Source organism: Rhinatrema bivittatum, chromosome 10 (assembly GCF_901001135.1).
Source record: "Rhinatrema bivittatum chromosome 10, aRhiBiv1.1, whole genome shotgun sequence".
In the NCBI taxonomy this organism is placed as follows: domain Eukaryota; kingdom Metazoa; phylum Chordata; class Amphibia; order Gymnophiona; family Rhinatrematidae; genus Rhinatrema; species Rhinatrema bivittatum.
In genome coordinates this window covers 23,299,725-23,323,881 of record NC_042624.1, presented here as the reverse complement: position 1 = coordinate 23,323,881, position 24,157 = coordinate 23,299,725, and the positions used below count along the sequence as shown (strand labels likewise).

The following is a 24,157-nucleotide window of genomic DNA, read 5'->3' as shown; positions in this document are numbered from 1 at the left end:
ACATGAGTTTATGCCTTTATGGACTGCAGTAAATACATTAGGTCCCTTCGAGCAGTGCTTGTCAACCCTGCCCTCAGGATACATGCACTGCCTCCATTGTTTGCAAATCTATCTCCTGCATATTCGTTGCGAATATCCTGCAAACCTGACCAGCTTAGATATGTCCTGAGGATTGAGCTGAAAAGCCTGTCATATAGTGTTTGCACAGGTGACTCTCCAAGATGATATTCCTCCATCCTCTCATTTTTTCATGAATTATTTTATCAGCTATTTTCTCTGCTTATAATTGTTATCTCTTATATTTGATTGCATGGCTGATTTGGGTTTGGTTTTTTTTCTCTTCCATACCCTTGCAATCTCAATTGTTTGTTTGTTTTTTTTGTGAAAGAGAGCAGTTTGTGCCTCTCACTCATGCTTAGTTTATTAAATGTAGGGCTAAGTAAGTCTTGAAACAATGTCTAATGACTGTAGTGCCTTTCCTGGATGGATGTGAGCCATCCCTACTCTATAGGGCCTTCTCCCAGACACATTCCAAGTCACTAATGTGCTCCAGTCTTTCACCCATGAATTGAAGTTCTTTGTGGGGATGACTCTTCCTATTTCCCTATTGCATAAATGACAGGAGGCAAGTAGCACCAATTTATTTTGAGGACAGAATCCATTCTCAGATATCTATGGAATGCAGGTAGCACTTCTAGAAGACTGGAGTTTAATTATTTTGGCCTAGTGTTATGGAACTCTGGTTAGACTCAACCAAAAAAAATAGCCGATGAAATAAACCCCATCAAAACAATAACTATCAAAGAAACAAAACAATCACTGGCATAATGCAAAAATAAAAGATGTAAAAAGAAAGCTCAGAAAATTTGAAAAAAACTGGAGAAAACACAAAACAACTGAAAACTAACCAAATTCAGGAAACATCTAGCTTTCTACAAACAACTGATCCTTAATACTAAAAAAGAATACTATTCCAATAAAATAGAAAAGTTTGCCAATAACCCAAGAACCTTATTCTCCATAGTAACGAATCTCACAAATGACAAACAAGAATCACCTCAAAGTCTTCCTGAATCAAAATGCAATGAATTAGCTAAATTTTTTAGTGACAAAATATTAAACCTAAGAAACAAACTCCCAAAAAACAGCAAACAAGCAATCGTAATGCAAAAAAGAGATGTTAACATATGGTCCTCATTTATAGAAATATCAGAACAAGAAGTTGAATCAATGATTGTACATAATTTTCTGTACGTAGGGCCAGGGCCACAAGAACACTTAGACTCAGTAAACGGTATAAAGTAAATTTTATTTGGCATTAAAAAGTGTTCTTGGGAGATGCTGTATACTGGGTGCCCTTTGTCTTTCAAAATCACCAGCATCTCATCGAATACAGGAAGTGAACCTTCTTTTATAGTTAATCATACAGTATTGCCGAAACTTCTAGAATTACGTGACTGTCCAAAGACTCATTTACAGAGACACATCATGCTGTGGTCATGACAACCTATCCTCTGAACTGCCCTGACAGGTTTCCCCAGGTGTAGCTCATTTGCTATCCCTTTCCAGATACTCCTTTTGTCCTGTAAATGATCTTGTCTAGTGAGGTTTCAACAGAATAGTGCCTGAAGCTCCCGCCGTTAATTTCTTCTGTGTGACCCATTGAATAGGCTCACCTCCTTTGGTGCCAGCTTGTCTATCTGCTCAGAGACATTCTGCAAGTCATGCTCAGAAAGGCACTCAGAGTTCATTCAGCTCTGACAGGCTACAGGACAGCAGAGGCGTCTGGGTATTTTTCCTTCTCAATATTGGTTGTCTGATCAGGCATATTCTTCATGATAAAAAATATAAACCCTGCTCCACACAAAACAGATACAATACCAACAACTGAGATAAAAAAGATTACCAATGTAGTAACCCCAACACTAACTAATATCATAAACCTATCCCTAACTGAAGGATTAATGCCAGATACACTAAAAGGGGCAATCATTAAACCAATCATCAAAAAGAAAAACAGTGACCCACTAGCCCTCATTAACTACCACCCAGTCTCCCATTACTAGTTAAATTAATAGAGAAAACAGTACAGAAACAGCTAGCTGAACACCTAGACAATAATAACATACAGTACCCTTCACAACATTGTTTCTGAAAACACTACAGTACTGAGACATTACTTCTCACTAACAGACAACATACTAAGAGGTTTTGATAACAGTAAACATTACATCCTTATAATGCTTGACTTATCTGCAGCCTTTGATACAGTAAACCACAAAATACTACTAAAAAGACTTGAAGAAATTGGAATATGTGACAAAACAATAAACTGGTTCAGATCCTACCTAAACAACAGGTTCTTTCAAGTCCAGATAAAAAACACATTATCAGAAAAATTTAAACTTGAAACAGGAGTACTTCAGGGTTCAGCGCTGTCTGCTACCCTCTTTAACATATATATGCTACCCTTATGTCATCTGCTGGCAGGCCTAGGGATAATACATTACATTTACGCAGACGACATTCAATTAATTCTACCAATAGACGACACAATTGAAAAAACATTAAGTCTAGCTAACATGTACCTAGACATAATTAAACAACTATTAAACCAGATGGAACTGGTTATCAACATTGACAAAACTGAATTCCTTCACCTTGAGAGAAAACATACTGAAATCATTCAAACACCGATAACCCTAAGAAATAACCAAAAAATTGAGCTAGCCGAAAAAGTAAGGCTTCTGGGAGTAATAATGGACCCAGAAATCAACCTGAAGCAACACATATCTATAAAAGTAAGAGAAGACTATGCAAAACTTATGGTCCTCAGAAGATTTGAAACCATTACTCACACCTGCCCACTTCAGAACAGTATTGCAAACACTTATCTTTTCCAGCACTGACTACTGCAACGCACTCTTACTAGGTCTCCCAAGCACATCGATAAGACCACTCCAGATACTTCAGAATACTGCAGCCAGAATACTGACGGGAAAAAAGAGGAGGGACCATATAACAAACTCTAGCAGACTTACATTGGTTACCCATCGAATACAGGATAAAATACAAGGCCTTATGCACCATACACAAAGTAATATATGATAAAGAAGCAGACTGGCTAAACACAGCCTTACGAGTACACGTTCCACAAAGAAACCTCCGCTCAGCAAACAAAGCACTACTAACAATCCCTTCAGTAAAGTCAGCAAAATTAACCCAAGTGAGAGAAAGAGCTTTATCATTGGCTGGGCCCATACTATGGAACACGATGCCACCCGAATTATTACAGAATAATCTCAAAACTTTTAAGAAAAATTTAAAAACATGGCTCTTTAAAAAAGCCTTCACTAAAGAGTGTGGAGGGTAGAGAATGAAAGTACAGGGTAATGCAGATGAGAATGAATTTACTCAATCCTACATTTAAGAAGTAATATTTCAAAGCGATAGTAACTCAATAATATATCTGGACTTGACCAACATTACTCAAATAATGATTTTATTTATGAAATTGAAACCGAACTTTATTGGCACCTGTTAGAATGTAAGATATCCTACATTTACTTACCTTAGTCTATGTGCCTATTTGTAAACCGTTGAGATGGTATATAACTTAGCGACGGTATAGAAAAGTTTTTAAATAAATAAAATAAAAATACTTTGCAGATCAGGACTGAAATAACCACCTGACGTTTAGGAAGATAGTGAAAGCCTAATTATTTGGCCAGACTTCTTCAGCTGGCTGAAGTTGGTTGGCCAGACTTGGCTGTTACTATTGATAGGAGAGCTGAGGTGATGATGATTGGATTGGACTGGAAGGTATGGGGGGAGGGGTTTGGGGTTAAGAGATTCCGTTGTTTTGGGCTGACAAATTGTGTATTTTTAGGCTTATTGTGTGGAGTGTGTGTGAGGAAAGTCTTGCATCTTTTTATAGACAGAGCTGGGGTGAGGTGGATTTGGGATGAGATGTGTGTTTATGTGGGATGGGGATTAGGGTATGAGATGGGTTTGGGAAAGAATGAATGTACTTTGTCAGGTGGGAGAGGGAAAATTGCTGTCTGCATTCTCTTTTTATTATTGAACACCACCTGGGAAGGAGGGTCTGGCACATTTTACTAAATAAATAAGGTTACAGGTTTAGTCGCCTATTAAAGGTCTCACCCCGTTCACATTTCTGCAGCTTGCCTATCCACCAGGAATAGTGTCCCCGTGCTTATTCCCCACCGAGGTACCCACTGCTATGAAATCCCTTGTCAGAATGTATTTCTTCTTTGAGTCTCTCTTTCCAGGTCATTGGTTTTAATGGGTGCCCACCCTGGCTGCTTCTGCACCATGAGGGTACGTTAAAATTGTTCTAGAGGAGCAGAAAGTAGGGAGGGTTTCTGATGCATAGTCTGAGATAGATTACCACCCTCGTTGAAGGCCTCTGTTTCAGCTGTACTAAATAAAATGGCCCCTGAATTAGTTCAACCTTTTCTAGCTAGGCCCTAAGTTTGGAAATTTCTGTCTTTAATCTGTTGGGCCTACATCAAAGTTTCCACAAAGAGTTTTTAAATTCTGCTGCCCCACAAACATTTCCTGGCACTGTTTCCCTCATCCTTCAAATTAATGAGTCAATTATTCCAAAAATGCCAGACGTGACAGCAAGGATTATTTTGCTGGTCAGCGTCATGATGTCAAGAATGTCAGGAAGAGGTTGGAGGAAGTGTACTGAGCAGTCCTCATGTATGGATGACGCTCAAGGTAAGGGCCAGGCAGCCACAATTCAGGCTCACCGGAAATTCCTGCCCCCAGACAGGATTCATCTCTTTCTAACAGCAGGAGGTAGGGCCGGGATGGAGGAAATCTGTCCAGAAATCAGTGTACTTGCAGATGCAGGTAGTGCAAAGATAAATTCTGAGCAATATAGCTTAAAAAAAGTCTGAAATTACAGCTCAAATTCTCACATATTTACTCTAAATTCTAACAGTTATCAGTTAATTTGGAACAGCCAGCCGATCCCAATGATCAGAAGACGAGAGTGATCCTCTTTCCCTCCTTCCCACTCAGGGCCTAAGCACGTCACCTCGATGCTGCAAAAGAGAAGAGATCAGTACCATGACCGAGTTGCTGGACAGCTCTTACAGGACGTCTGCTCCTAGCTCAGAATCACAGTGCAGGGCTAATGTGGTTATATGTTCTGCCTCCACAGGTCCTGTTTGGAGGTCGGGTGCTTGTACTGACAAGTGCACAGATCAGTGACACGGGAAGATACACATGTGTGGCAGTGAATGCTGCAGGAGAGAAACAAAGGGATATCGACCTCAGAGTTTATGGTGAGAAGCATTTGGTATTTTCACTATTGTGAATTTTTATCAGTTTCTCCACAATTGCTAATGATACGTTTTATGGGCCATAAATATCAAGTCGTGCTTCTTATCTTTCCTTTTTCGCTCTTTTTCTGTGAATGATGCTCTCATCCCCCGGGTTCCTTTGGCCGGTAACCTTGCAATCTTCTTTGATGCTTCTTATTCTCCACACATATCCAAAATATTGCTAAAGCATGTTGTTTCTTCCTCATCACTAAAATTTGTCCCTTCCTTTCTAAGCATGCTACCAAAATGCTCACCCGGTATCTTACTACTGCAGCTTACTGATCGTGGCCTCCCCCTGAGCTGTCGTTCTCCATTGCAGTTTATTCCATCTTCAGCTGCACAGCTTATCTGTCTTCAGCATTGCTATGACTATGTAACTCCTCTTCTCCAGTCCCTGCACTGGCTTCCTGTCTGCTTCTGCATACATTTCCACTATCTCTTGCTCCTCTAGAAATACATTCACTCTGCAGCGCCTCATTAATATGTCTTCACTTCTCTCTCCCTACACCCTATCTCCTGAGCTCCTTTCTTCTAGCAAGGCGCTCTTATCTGCGCCCTTCTCCTCCACTGCCAATTCCCATCTCAACCGTCTGCCTGGGATAGACTCCCTGAGACAGTACATTATGGCCACGTTCAAATCCACTCTAGAAACTCACCTGTTTGTGATTGCATTTAATGCCTAACTTGTTCTCTATAATAAATTCACTTTCCACAGTCTCTTGTTTGTCTTGATTAGATTGTAAGCTCCATGGAGCAAGGCGTCTCTCTTATGTCTGTCTGTACAGTGCTGTGTATGCCTGGTAGCAGTTTAGAAATGGTGAATAGTATTGATAGTTGTCTTTCTAACCTGGAGTTATGGGCAATACCTTTTCATTGAATACATTTGGCTAGCTTGTTAGAATTATTCTCCCATCCTAAAGTCAGTAAAACGTGTGCTAAAGCAGACGCTGCCTGGATATACATGTAAATTGCAGGTTCCCTGGGCTTAGCTGATAAGGGCTGGTGCTGATCTGCCTGAGCCTTTGCTCAGCCAGCGGCAGGTTGGTGGAGATAGACTGTCCAGATACATCAAGAACCATTTACCTAGATAAATACAAAATTTACCTAGAAAAACGCACCCGCCCTTAACCCAGTGAAAAGTTCACCGCATGTGCATTTGTAGTCTGATTACGGGGGCTGTGCTATGAGTGGGATTAGGAAATAGCGTAGCTTGCATTTTCAAGTGTATGCGTGCTATTTCCCAGTCAAACCTTTAGCCCGCACACAGTAACATGCAATGTTCGTGGACCAGTGGTACCCGCCGGGCAATTCTGAAAAGGAGAGTCTGGGCGGGCTTTCCCTGTGACCATTTGCAGAAAGTGCGCGGATGCACAGAACCTGCAGACTTGCTGCCGGGGTGGCCTGACTTAAAAATTGTTTCCTGAATATCTTGCACACTCTGCAGGACAGTCGAATAAAGAGGCACTTAAAAATGATTGAGGAGTGCAGGAGGCAGTGCAACCTGATCCTTACAGAAAGGTTTGACTCACTGACATCCATGGGACCAGGTTTCAATATGCCCAACAGTTTGCTCTTCCAGCTGTCTTGTAGCACATCAATGCTCATACTCATGCTAATTCAACCCTTGCCTCTTACCATGTGTCTAATATATGCGCATGTGCTTTCCCTGTATATATGGGGTCTTGGTTACATAGTCATCCTGCAGTCTCTCATCGTTTTCCGCCGCCAGCTAGCCAGCGCCCCGATGCCGTGCCCTGCGGTCTGGAGACCGCCCACTGTTGCTCCTGCATGGTGGGCCGTGCCTCTACGTGGCCAGGAGGCTGCTGACGCCGTCTTCATGCGGCAGAGGCCACCGCCATCATCCTGCCTTCGCGGTGGGAGCTGCCGATGCCTCTTCTTCTTGCGGCTGGGAGGCCGCCTGGAGCTCCTCTTTGCGGCCCGGAGGCCGCCACCGGTGTTCTTAAGCGGCTGGAGCCGCTCCCAGCTTCTCTTTAGCGGCAGGAGCCACTTCCGATGCCTCAGGCATGCTTTCTCCTTCCTCTGCAGCATGGCCGCTCTCCAGGGTCCTGCCTCCTACCTCTTTAGGTGTGAGGCCGCACCTCCTCCCTGGATTTAAAGGGCCAGTCCCTTGGCTCCTCCTAGTGATGTTATCCTGGGTGTTACTCTTCAGCCCTACAAAAGGGCTCAGCCTTCAGTTCCTCTTTGCCTTCGCAAGGAGTCAGTCATGGAGTCAGACTGCTCCTGGATCCTCCATTCCAGCTCTTCAGTCCAGGAGTTCCTGATGTCCAGCTCCGTTTCTTCAAGGCACTCTGTTCTTCATGGGAATTCGTTTGTGGTTCCTGATCCTTCATCTTATCTTCGTTCCATGTTTGGTCTCTTGCTGGATCCTAAGTCCTTGTCTTCAGATGTCTTCATCGTCCGACCCTACTGATGTCTTCACCTTCAGATCTTCCTGAAGTCCTCATCTTCCAATATCCTGTCCTTCCTGAAGTCAGTCATCCTATAGTTCTGCCTCTCGGAGCCTCCTCGATGCCTTTGGCTGGGTGACCTGGGGGTCCGAAGTCCAGATGTCTCAGATGTCTTGTTCTCCAGTTCACTTGACACCTCCTGGATGCTCTTGACTGAGTGTCTTGAGGGTTGAAGTCCAGATGTCATGACGTGCCAGACATCTTTGTGTCAAGTTGTCTTTGTCTTCAGAATCCTTTTGACATCCTCGTCTTCAGATCTTTTCGCTGTCAAGCATTCAGACCCTCTTGGCTCCTACGTCAAGGAGCCTTCAGACTCTTTGGCTCCCTTGGCAGGGTAGCCTTCCTCTCGGATATCCTGGTTCTGGATTTACATCCTAGTGGACCGTCCTCTTCAACTTCGGTTGATTTTCTGATTTGTTCTCCGTGTTGGGTCTGAAGCCGTCGCTTCTTCAGGTTGGCCTGCGCTGATTACACCAGGTCCCCGAAGCCTCAGTTCAGGATGGATGCTGCTATGAGTTATGGCTGGATACCTTCATACTGAGTTTTAACTCTGTCATCTTTCCACTCAGCAAGTGTCTTCATCAGTGTCCCTGATGTTCTTCTCCTTTTCAGCCTTGCCTCATCCTTATCCAGAAGTCCTTGTCTTCAAGTATCGTCTAATTGTCAAGTCTCATCTTGTTCCAGTTCCATCATCTGCCCTTGACCTCTGTCTGTCCTGGCGCATTTGCCGTTCCCGTACGGCAGGTCTGAAAGGGCTATCGAATGGCCAGAGGGCTACCCCAGAGACCAGCATTGCATTGTTGGGTCTCTACTGATCCATCAGGTCCGGCGGAGGTCTGAGTCCCTGGTCTTCTGCCTGTCCTGGGATACGTCTCACCTACCTCTGTGCTTCCACAGAGCTCCTCTCTGTGGTCGCATTGTGGTCCAAGGGCACACCACTCTTCCCAAAAGCGGGATCACTCCCTAGCGCTCCCGTAACATTCACCTACTCTCAACAATTTCTCTATGCATGTTGTCAAAAGCAGTAATAATGCAAAAGGCAAACCTAATATAAAATGTTTAAAAAAAAAAAATTCTGGCTACAGGACGCTGAGATGCAGAATTCACTGGAAAAAATATTGAAGGAGAAAGGGAACTATTTAAAAAGATTTTGCAAAGTTGCCAAGAAATATTCAAACCAATGGGAAAACAAATATAAGGAAAACCTGCTCATTCCCATCAATGCTAATCATGAGATCAAGAAAAAATGATCTGAGAAAGGGGAGTATATGACAATGAGAGGGATGTGACAGAGAGAGACTGCAGCACATGTCACAGGGCATCCGAGAAAGTAATCAGACAAGCTGAAATGATCTGTGAAAGAAATGTTGCAATAGATGGCAAAGAACCCAAAAAGGTTCTATGTAAACAGTGATAGGAAAAAGAGGGCAAGAAATCCCATCAAACCCTTTCTTGATAGAAAAAGAAAAATGATAGCAGCACACACTATCACACTGAAGCTCTTTTTTTCTGGGAATGTTGTACCAGACTCATGAGCACTTCCAGGACCACTCCAGCTGGCTGCAGAGTCCACGCACACATGGGCTGCCCGCTAGCACTACAAATGACCAGAAAATTCCACTTTCCAGGTCTGACCCCTTCCCGACTTCTGATTTGGAAAACTGAATTGCTCACAGTCACCAGATGCACGGATGCAGAAAGGACTCCAGAGGGAAGGACATTTTTAAAAGGTGCTCTACATCTTCCTTTCAGGGTCCTCGACACAAGACCAGTCTAAGATACAGCGGGCAGGGGCGGCTCAAGGCAATCCTGCTGGCCGAGGCAAGGGACAAGATGGCGCCCCCATTGCCCTGCCCCCTCTTGCTCCACCCTCTGTCCCTCCTCCCTCTCCACTTCGCCGGTCCTGGCCTCCGGTGTTGGCGGCAGCAGCATCCCTCCTCCATGCCACCGGCCTGGACTCCGGTGGCAGCGACTCTCCTCTTTTCTGCTGCCACCAGCCTGGGTTGGCAGCCACGGCAGGGGCAGGCAGGATGAGGCATTCTGAGAGGGGCATTTTTTTTGCCACCTCAAAATTCTGCCAACTGAAGCGGCCGCCTCACCCTTCCTCATAGAGGGGATACTGGAATCTTCATTGGTGTTACTGGAACTCTGACCAAGAGTTGGGATCTTTCCACATGGTGATATTGCAGCAGTGCTGCACGTTTATGGAAGGCAGAAACTACCTGAGCCAGGTAGTTTCTGACTTGCCAATTGATCTTACCATCTTCATGGCGATAAACAACCTGAACGCAGCTGTACCTCTAGCATTATCAGCTGAAGAGCACATTCCTGCTATGCTCATTAAGGCACCGCGTTGCCAAGGGAAGAATATAATGTATAAAACCTGCCCAGCAGATGCATTAGTGGAAAATGCTCCCTACGGCAAGATTTGGGCTTTTGTCATGCAGCAAGTTGTCAGTTGTTGAGTTGCTGTGGATTCGCCATGGATTATGAATTTGATGCTAACTGAAAACAAATTTTATTTTCCAAAGTAAAAAAAGGTCATCTGAACTGTAGAGCTGTAAAGGGTCAGTTTTCAGCATCGAAGATCAACATGCTTTATGTAAATAGAGAGAGCTCGTGGGTACCTTTTACCCGCAAGCTCTGTAACAGTTTTTGAAGAGAAAGCATGCATCTTTGAAATGAACCATGGGTACAATGTGCCTGCAGATGTTTGCATTTGCTTTTTTTGTATGGGTCCCTTTTTTTTTTTCATGGAAAATAATGCGTGGAGATTCATAATGCAACCCATGGCGTTATTTTCCTGTCCTGACCTAAACACTCCCCCGGGAATGCCCCCTCGAGATGCAGCTGCACGTGGAACACTGCGTGTACTTCGAGCCATGTTGCGGGAGGGTAATACTCAAATGAGCAATTTACGCTAGCAGGCAAGTCACTATTTCCCTACCTTAATGGCTTCCGCCACCGCCCTCCATAGATCGTTTCTCCATTTAGCTTTGGTCGTATTGAGAAGGCAACTTTCAAACTACGCGGAAGTATCCGGTCTGCAGGTACATTCCCCCCCCCCCCAGGATTTACAGCAGATTTTCAAAGGAGAAATGGTTCCCTTTCGAAAACCGGGTTGGAAAAAGTGCAGGCAAGGACCCGGAGAAATTCCACGCATCCGTGCTCAGCCCGCCCAGAACGCCTCCTCTCGCTGCACGTGCACGGGTCTCGGCTCTGCGGACCCACTATGATGAGCAGAGAGAGTGGGCAGTTATGACAAAGCCCATTTCCATGGCGGAAATACCACTTTACTTGTGAAAATGCCTCTTAGATGATGTCGAGGTATCTTTGTTGAGCTTAAGATTTCCAACTTTAAGCGAATAGAACTGGAGCTCACACCTTCCGACCAGCAAGGAATCTTCTCTTTTGGGCCCACGTAACTGCTGGAATTCTGCAGCTGCATCTGACGTGGATACCTGGACAATCTTCGAAACTGCTGGACATTGTCATGTTTGGGAATTTCTGTGCTATTTCTATTCAAACAGGTTATGAATTCTTTCATCAAGTTGGATCCATTTCTGGGGTGACTTTTAGAAAGTGATGCTCCCTTGCTTTTGATTCTCTCTCTCTGCTCAGAGTTGGAAGACCAAGTTTTGAATTCAGCTCAGCGCATTTAGCTGTCAGGAAAAAAAAAGTCTTGAAGATGAATAACTGTTTTAATGCATCTGTATCCAGTTTTTTGGTTCCACGGTCATGAAACCACAGGCTTTTTTTTTTTTCTGAATTCTACAAAGAAGCTAAGATAAACACATTCATTGCATTTACTCTATTTCTGATCCTTTGAGACCAGCCAGTTGAGTAGATTCTTTCCAAACTGTGAAATCAGCTGTTCTGTTCAGTGCCTCCTGTGCAAGGGAAGACCCAAGGGAGCCTGGTGCCTGCATCAGTTTTCGTGACCTCTTTGAAGCAGTGTACTCTAGCTGGCGCTACCAAAGAAATCCTATCGCTCCTCAGTGAAATCTCTAGGCTGCTTTAAATTACAAGATGGAGCTAGAGCGGCTTTCAGACAGTTGTGATTATAAAATAGAATCTCTACTCAGAGTTGTCAAAGCTGCGAATCGAGGTTATGGAATCTCCAATTACTATGCAGGGTTTACTCCAAAATTAACATAGTAATGACATCAGAAAAGGACCATCCAGTCTGCCCAACAAGCTTCTTAAGGTAGTAACTGCCACTCTGTGCAGGTCACGTCCATATTTCTCTTAAGGGCACAAACTGCTATTCCGTGCAGTTAACCCCAAACCTTATGATAACCCATAAAAATGTTTGCTAGCAACATTTTTTTACTGGGTGATTAGCTTTCTTGAAATTTCAGACAATGCTGCTTGCTTGACATGCTTTGCTTATGCACTTGGCCGTAGAAGCAGTCCTGTGCTTTTCTCCTTATGTCTAGGTATCAGTACCTCAGATCGTAGAAGCTGGGGCCCTTGGTGGTTGTTTAAATCCAATTCCTCTTTTCCCCTTGCCATCTAAGCAGGGAGCAATGTTGCAGTTACATTAAAAGCATTAAGGTTTATTGGTTAAGAGTAGTAATATCCATGCCTTCTGCTAAGGGAAGTAAATGCTGTCCCAGCAAGTTACTCCCATGCACGCTTTTCTTCATCTTTGCCCTCTAGCCTTTAAAGATCCAAGGTGGTTGACTGTTTCTGTCTTCACCACCTCCACTAGAAGGGCATCCCAGGCATCATCATCCTCTCCATGAAGAAATATTTCCTGACGTTGGTTCTGAGGCATCGCCCCTGGAGTTTCATTTTCTGACCCCTAGTTCTATTGTTTCTTTTCAGTGAAAAAGATTTGAAGTTCATGTATCATTAAAACCTTTTAGGTATGGGAAGGTCTGTATCATATCTCCCCTGCACCTCCTCTCTTCCAGGGTATACATATTTAGGTCCTTCAGCCTCTCCTCATAAATTTTCCAATGTAGATCTCACACCATTTTGATTGCCCTTCTGTGTCCTGCCTCCATCCTATCTTTATCCTTTTTGAGATATAGGCTCCAGAATAGAATACAGTACTCTAGATGAGGCCTCACCAAGGACCTGTATAAGGGCATTAACACTTCATTTTTCTTACTGGTTATTTCGCTCTCTATGCAGCCTATCATTCTTCTGGCTTTAGCTATCTCCTTGTCACACTGCTTTGCCATCTTCAGATCACCAGATACTATTACCCCAAGATCCCTCTCTTGGTCTGTGCACATCAGTCTTTCACCCTCCATCAAATACAGCTCTTTTGCATTACCACATCCCAGATGCACTTCTTGGCATTGAATCCCAGCTGCCAAATCTTCGACCACTCTTCCATCTTTCTTATTTTACTTTTCATTCTCTCTACTCCTTCAGGCATGTCCATTCTGTTGCAGATCTTAGTATCATCCGCAAATAAACAAATTTTACCTTCTATGCCTTCCGCAATGTCGCTCGCAAAGATATTGAACAGAACTGATTCCAAAATTGATCCCTGTGGCATGCCACTTAACATGGTTCTCTCTTCAGAGTAGGTTCCACTTATCACTACATGCTATCTCCTAACAGTCAACCAGTTTATAATCCACATCACCATCTTGGTGCTCACTACCAATCTTCTCATTTTATTCACTACCCCCCTGTGAGGCAGAACTCCTAGTGTCCCCTTGTGAGCATGTGCAGGACCAGACTGGGAGCGTGGTCCCTTTTAAATCCCCTAGAGGGAGAATGGCTATGGGTGGTACCCTGCCAGGGGGGAGGTGTTTGAAGGGTGTGCCCACTACAGGGGAGGATAAGTTACTGAGCCAGCTGGGAGAGGATGGGCCCCATGGATCGGGAATCAGGAGCTCCAGGTCCTGTCTGAGAGTGGGAGCTCTAGGCTTCTCTCTCAGAGAGGGTCGGCAGACATCTGGGAAGTGCCTAAGGATCTGTGAAGGTGGGTTGACTTCTGGGAAATGCCTAAGAGTTACTGTGGAAAACAGGTAGACTTCTGGGAAGTGCCTGGTTAATTGAGACTAGAGAGTAGACTTTGTGTTTGCCACTGTGTTTGCCAATCCTGATTGTATTGAGTGTGACACTGTAAATAAACACGCTGAAGTTACAGCAGAGTCTGAGTGTGATTCCTCTGGCTGTGTCCAAGTCCTTGACTGCTTGAATGCCACACCTATGTGGGACCGTATCAAACGATTTGCTGAAATACAAGTATTATCATATCAAGCATTCTTCCTCGATCCAATTCTAAAGTCACCAGTCAAAAAAACAATCAAATTTGTCTGACAGGACCTTCCCCTGGTGAATCCATGCTGCTTCGGGTCCAGCAACCCAACGGATTGTACACAGTTCACTATCCTTTCCTTCAGCAGTCTCCCCATTAATTTTCCCACCACCAAGGTGAGGCTATCCAACCTGTAGTTTCCAGCCTCCTCTCTACTTCCACTCTTGTGAAGTGGGATTACCACTGCTCTTCTCCAATCTTGTGGCACCACCCCCATTACCAGGGATCAATTGAACAGGTCATGCAGGGGACCCACCAGCACATCTCTGAGCTCCCTCAGTATCCTGGGATGAACCTCATCCAGTCCCATGGCCTTGTCCACTTTTAGTTTGCTTAGCTTTTCCCATACATTCTCTTCTGTAAATGGAGTTGGGTCTATTCCATCCCCAGGTACAGCCTTGTTAACCAGCAATGGTCCTTCTCCAGGATCTTCTTTAGTGAACACCAAACTGAAGTATTTGTTTAATATTTCGGCCATTTTTTCATCTCTCTCCATCCATTGCTCCTCATCTTTCAATTTCACTATACCACTTCTGGCCTCCCTTCTTTCTCTGATTATATCTGAAAAATGTTTTGCCACCTAGAATGAACTAAAAGCTATTGTTCCATTATTCCTATGCATTAATTTTTTTTTTTTTAGAAGGAATGTGTTTTTCATTAAATTATTTTAGTTCCACCAAATATCATGGGAGAAGAACAGAATGTCTCTGTCCTCATCAGCCATACTGTGGTATTGCAGTGCCAGACCAATGCCGTTCCACCGCCCACCCTCACCTGGCTGAAGGACGGCAGGCCACTGTTGCAGAAAGCAGGCCTGACTATCTCCGAGGGAGGAACACAGCTGAAGGTAAGGACTGGAGATTAGAGAGGACAAACTGGAAATCTTGCTGTTCTTGTCTACCTGTAAATGTAGAAAGCGCCAAAAAGAACCAGGGTGCATTTTGCACCCTAAGGCAAGATTTGAAGATCACTTTCCTCCCCCCCAGGTGAAAGTATACACGACGCAATTTTGCCTCTCAAAACATTTGTTTATTTTTAATGCAGAAGCGAAATAAAGCACACAAGTTGTTAAACTCAATGCACAACTGCAAATTCAGTAGTGACTCCAATACCACTTTTCTTGCTCTAATGTTTTTGTTTATTTCTAAATGTGCTGCACCCTGAGTGTACATGTTGTGTGCCCACCTCTTCTCCCAGGTCTGGCAGCAGTGTGATCACATAACAAAGATGCAAAATATGTACCTGCTCGTTTTAAGCCCAAATGCTTAGTGCACAGAACACAGCAAAATCTGCCTGACAAGCTTTCAGTCAGAGCGTTTATCATTCAGAAGTCTGTCATCAGTCGTGGACACACACTAAGCGGCACAGAAATAAAGGTTAATTATTAAAAACAAAATATCTACCTTTTATTGGACTAACATCATAGATTTCTTTGCTAAGAGATTTAGTCCAATAAAAGGGTGTCACCAGATACATAGCTTTTTTGTTTTTATTTGATAACCTTTCTTTCTACACATTCAAATGAACTGACATACCAATCACACTGCGCCAATTTATTGTTGAAAGGAATGACAAGAAAGAGTAAAATAAAATGTAGTAATATTGTCAATACAAAACCTTGCACGGTCTAAGAGCCAAACCTTCTTACATAAACAAGCACAAAAGGTGTCAGAGGTCAGCTTCACAGGCTGCCAGCCCTGCTTATACCAACCAACAGCGGGTCCTGTACCTTTAGGACAGCCGGACTAAAGCTGCGGGAATTAAAGTGCCTGTAACCCAAAGCAATGGCGCCAAATAAAACTTTAGCAAGCAAAAACCCCCTCTTTTTTTCTGATGTCCAAGCTGCTGTAATTTGGAAGGTGCAGCAGGCACTTTAGTTTCTCTCTGTAGGCTGGCTGTATACTGCGGGGCTCAGCAGCTGATGTCTGACCTATTTTGTGCTTCATATGGGAAAACGTTTGCCTGTTAGACCATTCAAAATGTTTTTTTTTTAATGTGAGGCATCTCTGTAATTTAGTGTCTGTCTGAAATGGGTGATAGCTGCTATGAAAAGCATGCACTGAGAAAAAGCATGCATGCTCCTCTGAGTTACAGGCTTTGGCTTAAAATGTTACAGGCGGGCAAAAGAGCAAGATTTCCTATTTTTGTGTGAAAATTTGCCCAGCAGCAGTTATTCTGCAATATCGACGGCATCGGGAGGGTCCTTCTCAAAGCCATTTCTGTGCATAAATCTGTGGTTTACCCACAGAAAGGGGCTTCTGGAAACTTTCCCACCTGATATGCAGGTAAAAGACCTGCGTAGGTCTCCTCCATGGATGCTTTTGCCTGTAGCGGGGAGAAGGGTTGGCTCATACTTTTGAATTTTCTGACGTAGGCCTAGAATTAATGTCAACAAACAAGTTGTAGGCAATCCCTTTGTATTGGACTAACTTAGTGCATCTGTGACCAGCTTTCAAGAGTTACCCACTCTTCCTCGGGCCGGTGGAGAAATAGCGTAGTTACCCGCAGTTACTGTTGTACTAGGGGGAGCGGCTTTGGACGTTGACCCTTCCGATGCTGTTGTCTTTGCACAATAACTGGTTACACAGTGTGAACGGGTTCTTCCTTCATTGACTCGATGGAGAGGATGATTCTGGAAAGCTGGTCACAGATATGTCTAATTCGTTCAGTAAAATGATATCACCTTCAACTTTTTGGTTGACCCTTAATTCTGAATATCCAAGTGGACTAGCATGGCAACCAGAGCTCTTTGCTGAAATGCGTGCGTGTAGGTTCGCAGATATAAATGTGTGGCATCATTTTCCAAGGGGAATTATGCACATGCTTTCACTTTGATGATTAGTGGAAAATCTGTGGGCAGGTTTAAAATTATCCCCCAGAAGTGTTGGGGACTTTAGATAAGTGTTAAAGAATTAGCCTGGTGACAGATGGATGCATTGATCGCAATGTGTTCTGGGTTTGGCAAATGAAGTGTTTGGCATTCTCATAGTGTTTACATATTGCTCAATTTTTATTTTTTTTTGCCGTCCTTTTGAGTAGTGGCTCTGTTTCTAGATGTACGGTTTACATCTCTCTTTCACTTATATCATTGAGGTAGATGGGGCAGAAAACCTTTATGGGTTCAGAAGAATAGAACATTATACTATCATTACCCTGTTTGTTCTGGGAAGGGGTTAAGGGTTACCCCAAATCTTTTCGGTCTTTGCTCCATATTAAAAAATACCCCAAAAATATAACGAGACATATCATGAAAAGAACAAAGGTGAATATGTTTGGTTTCCATAAGGAATCTTCATCTGGAATCAAAACAGCCTTGCTTTTTTTCTTTCTGTGACCCATCTTAATTAAAAAATGTATAAAATGTTTTCTGTATACAGAATGCCTTTTTATTCCTGACAGATACCATCCATACGTGGAGACATTGGTAATATTTGCTATACTTGTGTCTTCACAAAGCGTTGGCCTGTCCAGGAATGACTTTCATGAATGGTAACAAGTGTAGTGTTGGGCAGGCACCGGAGAATTCCATCAGCATTTTACACTGCCTAAAGGCAAGTCATGCCCTCATTGACCATAGTTTTTCTTCCCTTCATTGCTCTGAAAAAGGGGAAAAAAATCTATGAGAATGAGATAAGGAAAGCAAAACTTCTAACCAGCGCAGGATGTGCACATCTCTGCTCCCGCAGCTTTCGGTATTCATTTTCTCATAGAGCTGATGGTGATGCAGAACTTTTAAATCATAGTGAGTGCCTCTGTCCTTCTGCCCAGGAGCAGCTTAGATTGGGCAGAATGGATGGGCCCATTGGTCCTTACCTTCTGGCATCCTCTCTGTTATGTTCCTAAGTTAAGTGTTGGAGCTGGCTTGAATTTTAATCTGAATCTGCCATTTCACCTCTATCTGAAAATGCTTGTATCTTTTATGCTGTGACATGGACTTTATTCCTCTCAGATTGAGGGAGCTCAGATTCAAGATACCGGACGCTATACCTGTGAAGCCACAAATGTTGCTGGAAAAACTGAGAAAAATTACAATGTCAACGTCTGGGGTAAGTGGTAATACTCTGCACTAAACAAAGTAGGAGAATTATCTGATAACATGAAAATATTTATTGTTGGCATCAAACTACAAACAGGAAGCATGACTTAGTAGTGAGAACATTAGACTGTGCATCATAAAAGGTCTTCCGCACTCTCCCTGTGGCAAAACAGGCAAGTCACTTTATCTCCGTGTGTCTCTTAGACCCAATGGAAGCAAGATGTTTGATTTAAACTGGTTTTCCTAGTCAAAAGATATTTTTAAAGAGCAGGTATATTTCTCCCAAAACCTCTGAGGTTTTTCTGCTTTAGAACATAAATAAAAGTAGAGCAAATGTTATATGAGTTGTATATATAACAATTCTTAACTCTGGTAAATTAAGTTTCTGTTATTATTTGTGGTAATTGTGGGTGGATCCTTGGGCCGGTGGCAGGTGACCACGCCCCCAGGGGAAGATCCCGAGAGGGACCACCGGTCAGGCTCAGAGTTTGGAGACAGACACACACTAGTTCTTTTACTAAACTGTATAGTGAACCACCAGAGATGGCAGTAGTGAGCTGGAAGTGCTCGGCTGGGCTGAAGTCCCTCAGACACTGGAACAGCGATCCCGGGATGGCTGGGCTGTAGAGAAACTAAATATAGTGAGTAGGCAGGGTATGCAGAGTTCCGGTACCGAACCTTGATAGAAACACTCACACAATAGTCTCATAGAAGTAGTCCAGGTGTTGGAATGAGTTAGGCCCTCGAGGAGTGAGTACCTGGTTCCGGGAAAGCTCTGAGAGAGAGAAGATAACTCACTGGTGTAGTAGACAGCGATGACTTCCAGGCAGAAGAGGTATTCAGCAACCAGTCCGGGAACATGGGCCCTCGAGGAGTGAGTACCGGTTCCAGACTGTGACCTGAAAAACAGAGCGTGAGGCCCCCGAGGAGCAGGTACCCCTGGTAAGTCTGAGGAGGCAGAGTAGCTTAGGTAGAATAACCCTTGCTAACTCGATTAGTTAGCATTTTCAGAGACCTTATATATCCGGAACAGATGACGTCATCTCAGGGGGACACCCCTGAGGTTCACGCCACTGCTGGTACATCAGTCGGGGCCGTGTCGCGCATGCGCCCTTAGGCCCTTGTGAATCATGGTGGATTGCAGCATCGAGCCGCTCCAGGGACACCGGAGGGAGTTGGCAGAAAGACACCGCGGCAGCCAACCTTCCACTTGAGCAAGAGGGAATCGCCAAGGAGGTAAGGAGGGCAAAGTGGAGACATCAGGCAGCGACGGTCGCAACAGTTTCTCATAGTACATCCTTACCTGATTGACCTCTGTTTTTGGGGATCAGTCATTTTCCAAAGATCTCTCTGGAATGGATATAAAAAATGATCAGCAGAAATATATTAGAAAAGATTGATGGGGCTATCAATCATCATGAGGAAGTTATCTTCCTCAAGCTCTTACCTTTGCACATAAGATAGGAGATTCTCACAGGCTAAGCTGGATGGTAGTTCTCACATATGGGCGACATCATCAGGATGGAGCCCAATCACGGAACACTTTTGTCAAAGTTTCTAGAACTTTGACTGGCACTTACTGGGCATGCCCAGCATGGCACTAACCCTGCATCCAGCAGGGGTCCCCCTTCAGTCTCTTTTTTTCCACACAGCAGTAGCCACGTGGGTTAAGGAGCTCTCTAGAGATTCCTGACAGGAATTTTCCTCAAGGAACTTTCTAAAATTTCAATAACATTTTACCCCATCGATTCCGTAGTCCGTGGTCCTAAATTAAGGCTTTACCCTCATTTGCGGTCGATTCCCATCGAGTTTTCCCTTCAGGACCTACTGGCCATCGACCGCACCATGGCTAAAGTTTTGTCTAAACCATAGCTTCGGGTTTCCGTCGGTGCCCTGATTGTTCGGACAATTTCCATCACAGACCCGCATAGGGTTCGTGTGTTGTGTTTGGGGTCAGACCACAACATCATAACTTGCACCAAATGTGCCCAAATGACACCGAAGGGCCATAAGACCTACTCAGAGAAGATGGAGTTTCTTTTTCAGGCAAAGCCACCCACTCCATCAAGCGCTTCGACATTGTCTGAGCCGGTGCCATCGACCTCTCGCCAGCAGTGAGACACTAGTGCTGTCCACCCGGCACCAATTACTCTGAAGGCATCGACTTCTTCCTCTTCGGCTCCAGAGAAGGACCGAGGAGAACATCGTGAAAAGCATTGACACCGCCATTGGAAGGCTCAGTCCGCTGATCCTGGCAAGCCCTCGGCATTGGCATCGATAGAGCCACCCACAAAGAAATCCCATCCAGGGAAGGCCCCATCCTCTGTGACTGGGTCACCGAGGCGTTACCCACCTTCATTGGTGCAGGGATCCACGACTCCACTTTCACCGGTAGACCCTCCAGCTATGCCAGTGCTGCCTCCTATTCCGGAGCTGGGGTTCCATGCTCTAGTCTTCCGTGAGTAATTGGATCGGATGATCCAAGAGGCCATCGGAAAGGCACTGCAGGGATTCCAGCCTCCATCGACCCTGGCACCGATGCCAGCTCCAGTCGCCGACCCAATTCCCTCTGAGCTCGCACTGCTACTCGGCAGGTTGGATGCGTTGAGCAGTGCCCTTCCACTGGTGGAACCGAGGATACCGGTATGTCCAATGCCTTCCACCCAGATTCCTTTGTCATCGGACAGTGAGGAAGCACCGAGTCTGGAACCTATGCCTGGGCCATCTGGGATCTTGCCACCGACTCACCCATCGATGTCACAGATACCATCGATGCCGCATTGTCCTCAATCGGTGCCTCCATCGATGCTGTCGGTGCCTCCTCCAATGCCATCAACGCCTAGACCTGATCCTTCAGGAATAGCACCATTACTTCCCTCTGGAGATCCTAGGGGACAAGGTGATCAGCCTTATGATCCTTGGACCGATGATTCTTCCCAGGGTTCTGATGATCTACCTTCAGAGCCATCTCCCCCTGATGAGAGAAGACATTCTCCTCCAGAGGAACTGTCCTTTATTAATTTTATAAAGGAAATGTCTGAAGCCATACCATTCCAACTTCAGGCTGAAGAAGACTCCAGACACAAGATGCTGGATGTGCTCCAATTCATAGATGCACCCAAGGAGATCGTGTCCATACCCATTCATGAAGTCCTCCTGGCCTTGTTGAAGAGGAATTGGGAGCATCGAGATCTGTACCACCGGTGAATTGAAAAACAGATGCCACCTACTTGGTACAGACCTCCCCTGGTTTCCAAAAACCACAGCTGGATTACCATTCTGTGGTTGTAAAATCAGCCCAAAAAAAGGCACGACGTTCTAAGCCTCATTCTTCCATACCTCCAGGGAAAGAACAGAGGTCCCTGGATGCATTTGGCCGTCATGTTTTCATGGCTCAATGCTTATTTCTCACATTGCTTCCTACCAGTTATACATGACCCAGTATAACAGGGACCTATTTAAAAAGATCCAAGAATTTTCTGAGTCTTTACCCGACCAGCTTTAGGATCAACTCAATACCCTGGCTCAGAAGGGTCTAGATGCTGGCAAGCATGAGGTCTGTGCTGCCTATGACATTTTTGACACTGCTTCTAGGGTGTCCACAGCGGGGATTAGTGTACGAAGATGGGCCTGGCTGAAGTCCTCTGACTTAAGACCAGAAGTACAGGACCGGTTGGCTGACCTGCCCTGCGCTGGAGATAATCTGTTCAGGGACAAAATCCAGGAGACTGTAACACAGCTCAAAGACCACCACGAGACGCTATGCCAGCTTTCGTCGATGCCTTCTGATTTTCCGTCCACCTCTAAAAGGACATTCCGAAGAGACTCTAAGCAGCCATCCTTCAAGCCACGGAGATATTATCCTCCTGCTACTCGAGGTCGCCTCTTCTCCGGGCCTCAGAAAACTCAGCCAGCTCCTCCACCGGGCCCAGCTGCTGGATTTTGACTCCTTGCTGGAGAGCATAAGCCAACCTCCTCTACCGTCTGTACCCGTCGGTGATTGGTTGGTTGTGCCACTTCACCAACATATGGCACACGATCACTTCAGATCAGTGGGTACTTGCTGTACTGACTCAAGGTTACCACCTCAACTTCCTGACTGTACCAGCAGACTCCCCACCTCGGCCGACGTGGGGATCATCCGACCACTCCTCTCTTCTGGGGGAGGAGGTTTCAACCCTCCTGAAAACCCAGGTGATAGAACCGATGCCCCTCTCCCATCAGGGGCAGGGGTTCTATTCCCGGTATTTCCTCTTTCCAAAAAAGTCAGGAGGCATTCATCCAATCCTGGACCTGCATGCCTTAAACAAGTATCTACAGAAGGAAAAGTTCAGGATGGTAACCTTGGGCTCTCTACTTCCTCTTCTGCAAAGAGGAGATTGGCTTTGCTTTCTGGATCTTCAAGATGCATACACACACATCTCGCTCACTCCATCTCGCCGCAAATTCCTTCGATTCCTAGTCAGCCTCCGGCACTTCCAGTACCAGGTACTGCCCTTCGGCCTTTATAGGAGCAGACTTAGATATGACGCTTTCCAGAATATACGACACTGTCCAGAGCATTCTTATCCGATTACGCTGTCCAACCTTGCCAGCTTTATCCGCCGTCGAAAAAGATCCTCAGCTGGCCAGCTACTAAGGTTGCTCGGCCATATAGCATCAACAGTCCATGTCACCCCTTTGGCACATCTTGCCATGAGAGTGACCCAATGGACTCTGAAATCCTAGTGGCGACAAGCTACTCAGCCGCTGTCGTCCATGGTACACATAACCAGCCAGCTTCGTCTGTCCCTTGCCTAGTAGACACACAAAGCCAACTTACAAGTGGATCTTCCTTTCCAACAACTGGCTCCTCAGGTGACTTTAACTACGAATGCCTCCAACCTAAGTTGGGGAGCCCATGTCCAAGGCCTTCAAACTCAAGGAACTTGGCCAAAAGCTGAAGCGGCCCATCAAATCAACTTTCTGGAGCTTCAAGCGATGCAGTTCGCCCTTTCTGCATTTCAGGATTACCTCTCCAACAAAGTTGTCCTGATTCAAACAAACAACCAAGTTGCAATGTGGTACCTGAACAAACAGGGGGCATGGGCTCTTATCTGCTTTGCCAGGAGGCAGCGCAGATTTAGGCTTGGGCCCTGTCGCATTCCATTCTTCTGTGAGCCACTTATCTAGTGGGCACAAAGAATGTGCTGCCGGACCGCCTCAGCCGACGTTTCCAGCCCCATGAATGGTCTCTGTATCCCTTGGTCGCAAGCAGAGTCTTCCACTGGTGGGGTCATCTGACCATCAACCTCTTTGCGTCCAGTCAGAACCACAAAGTGGAAAACTTCTGCTCCCTGCACAGGGACCGGCATGCACCAGCCAGGGATGCCTTTGCCCGTCCCTGGAACAAAAGCCTGCTTTATACATATCCTCCGATTCCGCTAATAAGCAAGACTCTCGTGAAGCTACAACAGGACCGGAGCTTAATGATTCTCATAGCCAGTACTGGCCGTACCAAATTTGGTTTCCCATACTTCGCAACCTTTCTGTCCAGGACCCCATTCGCCTGGGCACGTCGCCCAACCTCATAACACAGTATCACGGCAAGTTACACCACCTGAACCTCCAGGCCTTCTCTCTGACAGCCTGGATGTTAAAAGGATGATACGTCACTTGAAAGGTTGAGTGGTTGAAGTATCTCAAGTCCTAGTAGCTTCACGGAAGCCTTCCACCCGGAAATCCTACCACTCTAAATGGAAGAGATTTACCTTCTGGTGTACACAAAAGAGCTTGGATCCCTTTTCTTGCCCCACATCGAGTCTGTTAGATTATCTCTGGCACCTTTCAGAATCTGGTCCCCAGACTTCATCTATCTGAGCGCACCTTAGTGCCATCTCTGCTTACCATCAAGGAAAAGGGGATGCCCGATAACGTCTCAACCCCTGGCGAGTCGCTTCATGAGAGGCTTGGGTTTCATTCCCAGTTCAGGTCTTCCGCTCCCTAGGTTGGCTGGAGCTGGGGATGCTAC

At 45.2% G+C, this 24,157-nt stretch overlaps 1 protein-coding gene across 1 annotated transcript in view; it reads left to right on the top strand.

Annotated features, from left to right (window-relative positions):
- The window catches only part of HMCN1 (hemicentin 1), a 688,208-nt gene that overhangs the window by 412,781 nt on the left and 251,270 nt on the right, over window positions 1-24,157 (top strand). The window contains 3 exon segments of the mRNA XM_029617466.1: window positions 5,195-5,318; window positions 14,783-14,958; window positions 18,061-18,157. Of these exon segments, the coding sequence (XP_029473326.1) occupies window positions 5,195-5,318; window positions 14,783-14,958; window positions 18,061-18,157 (397 nt within the window).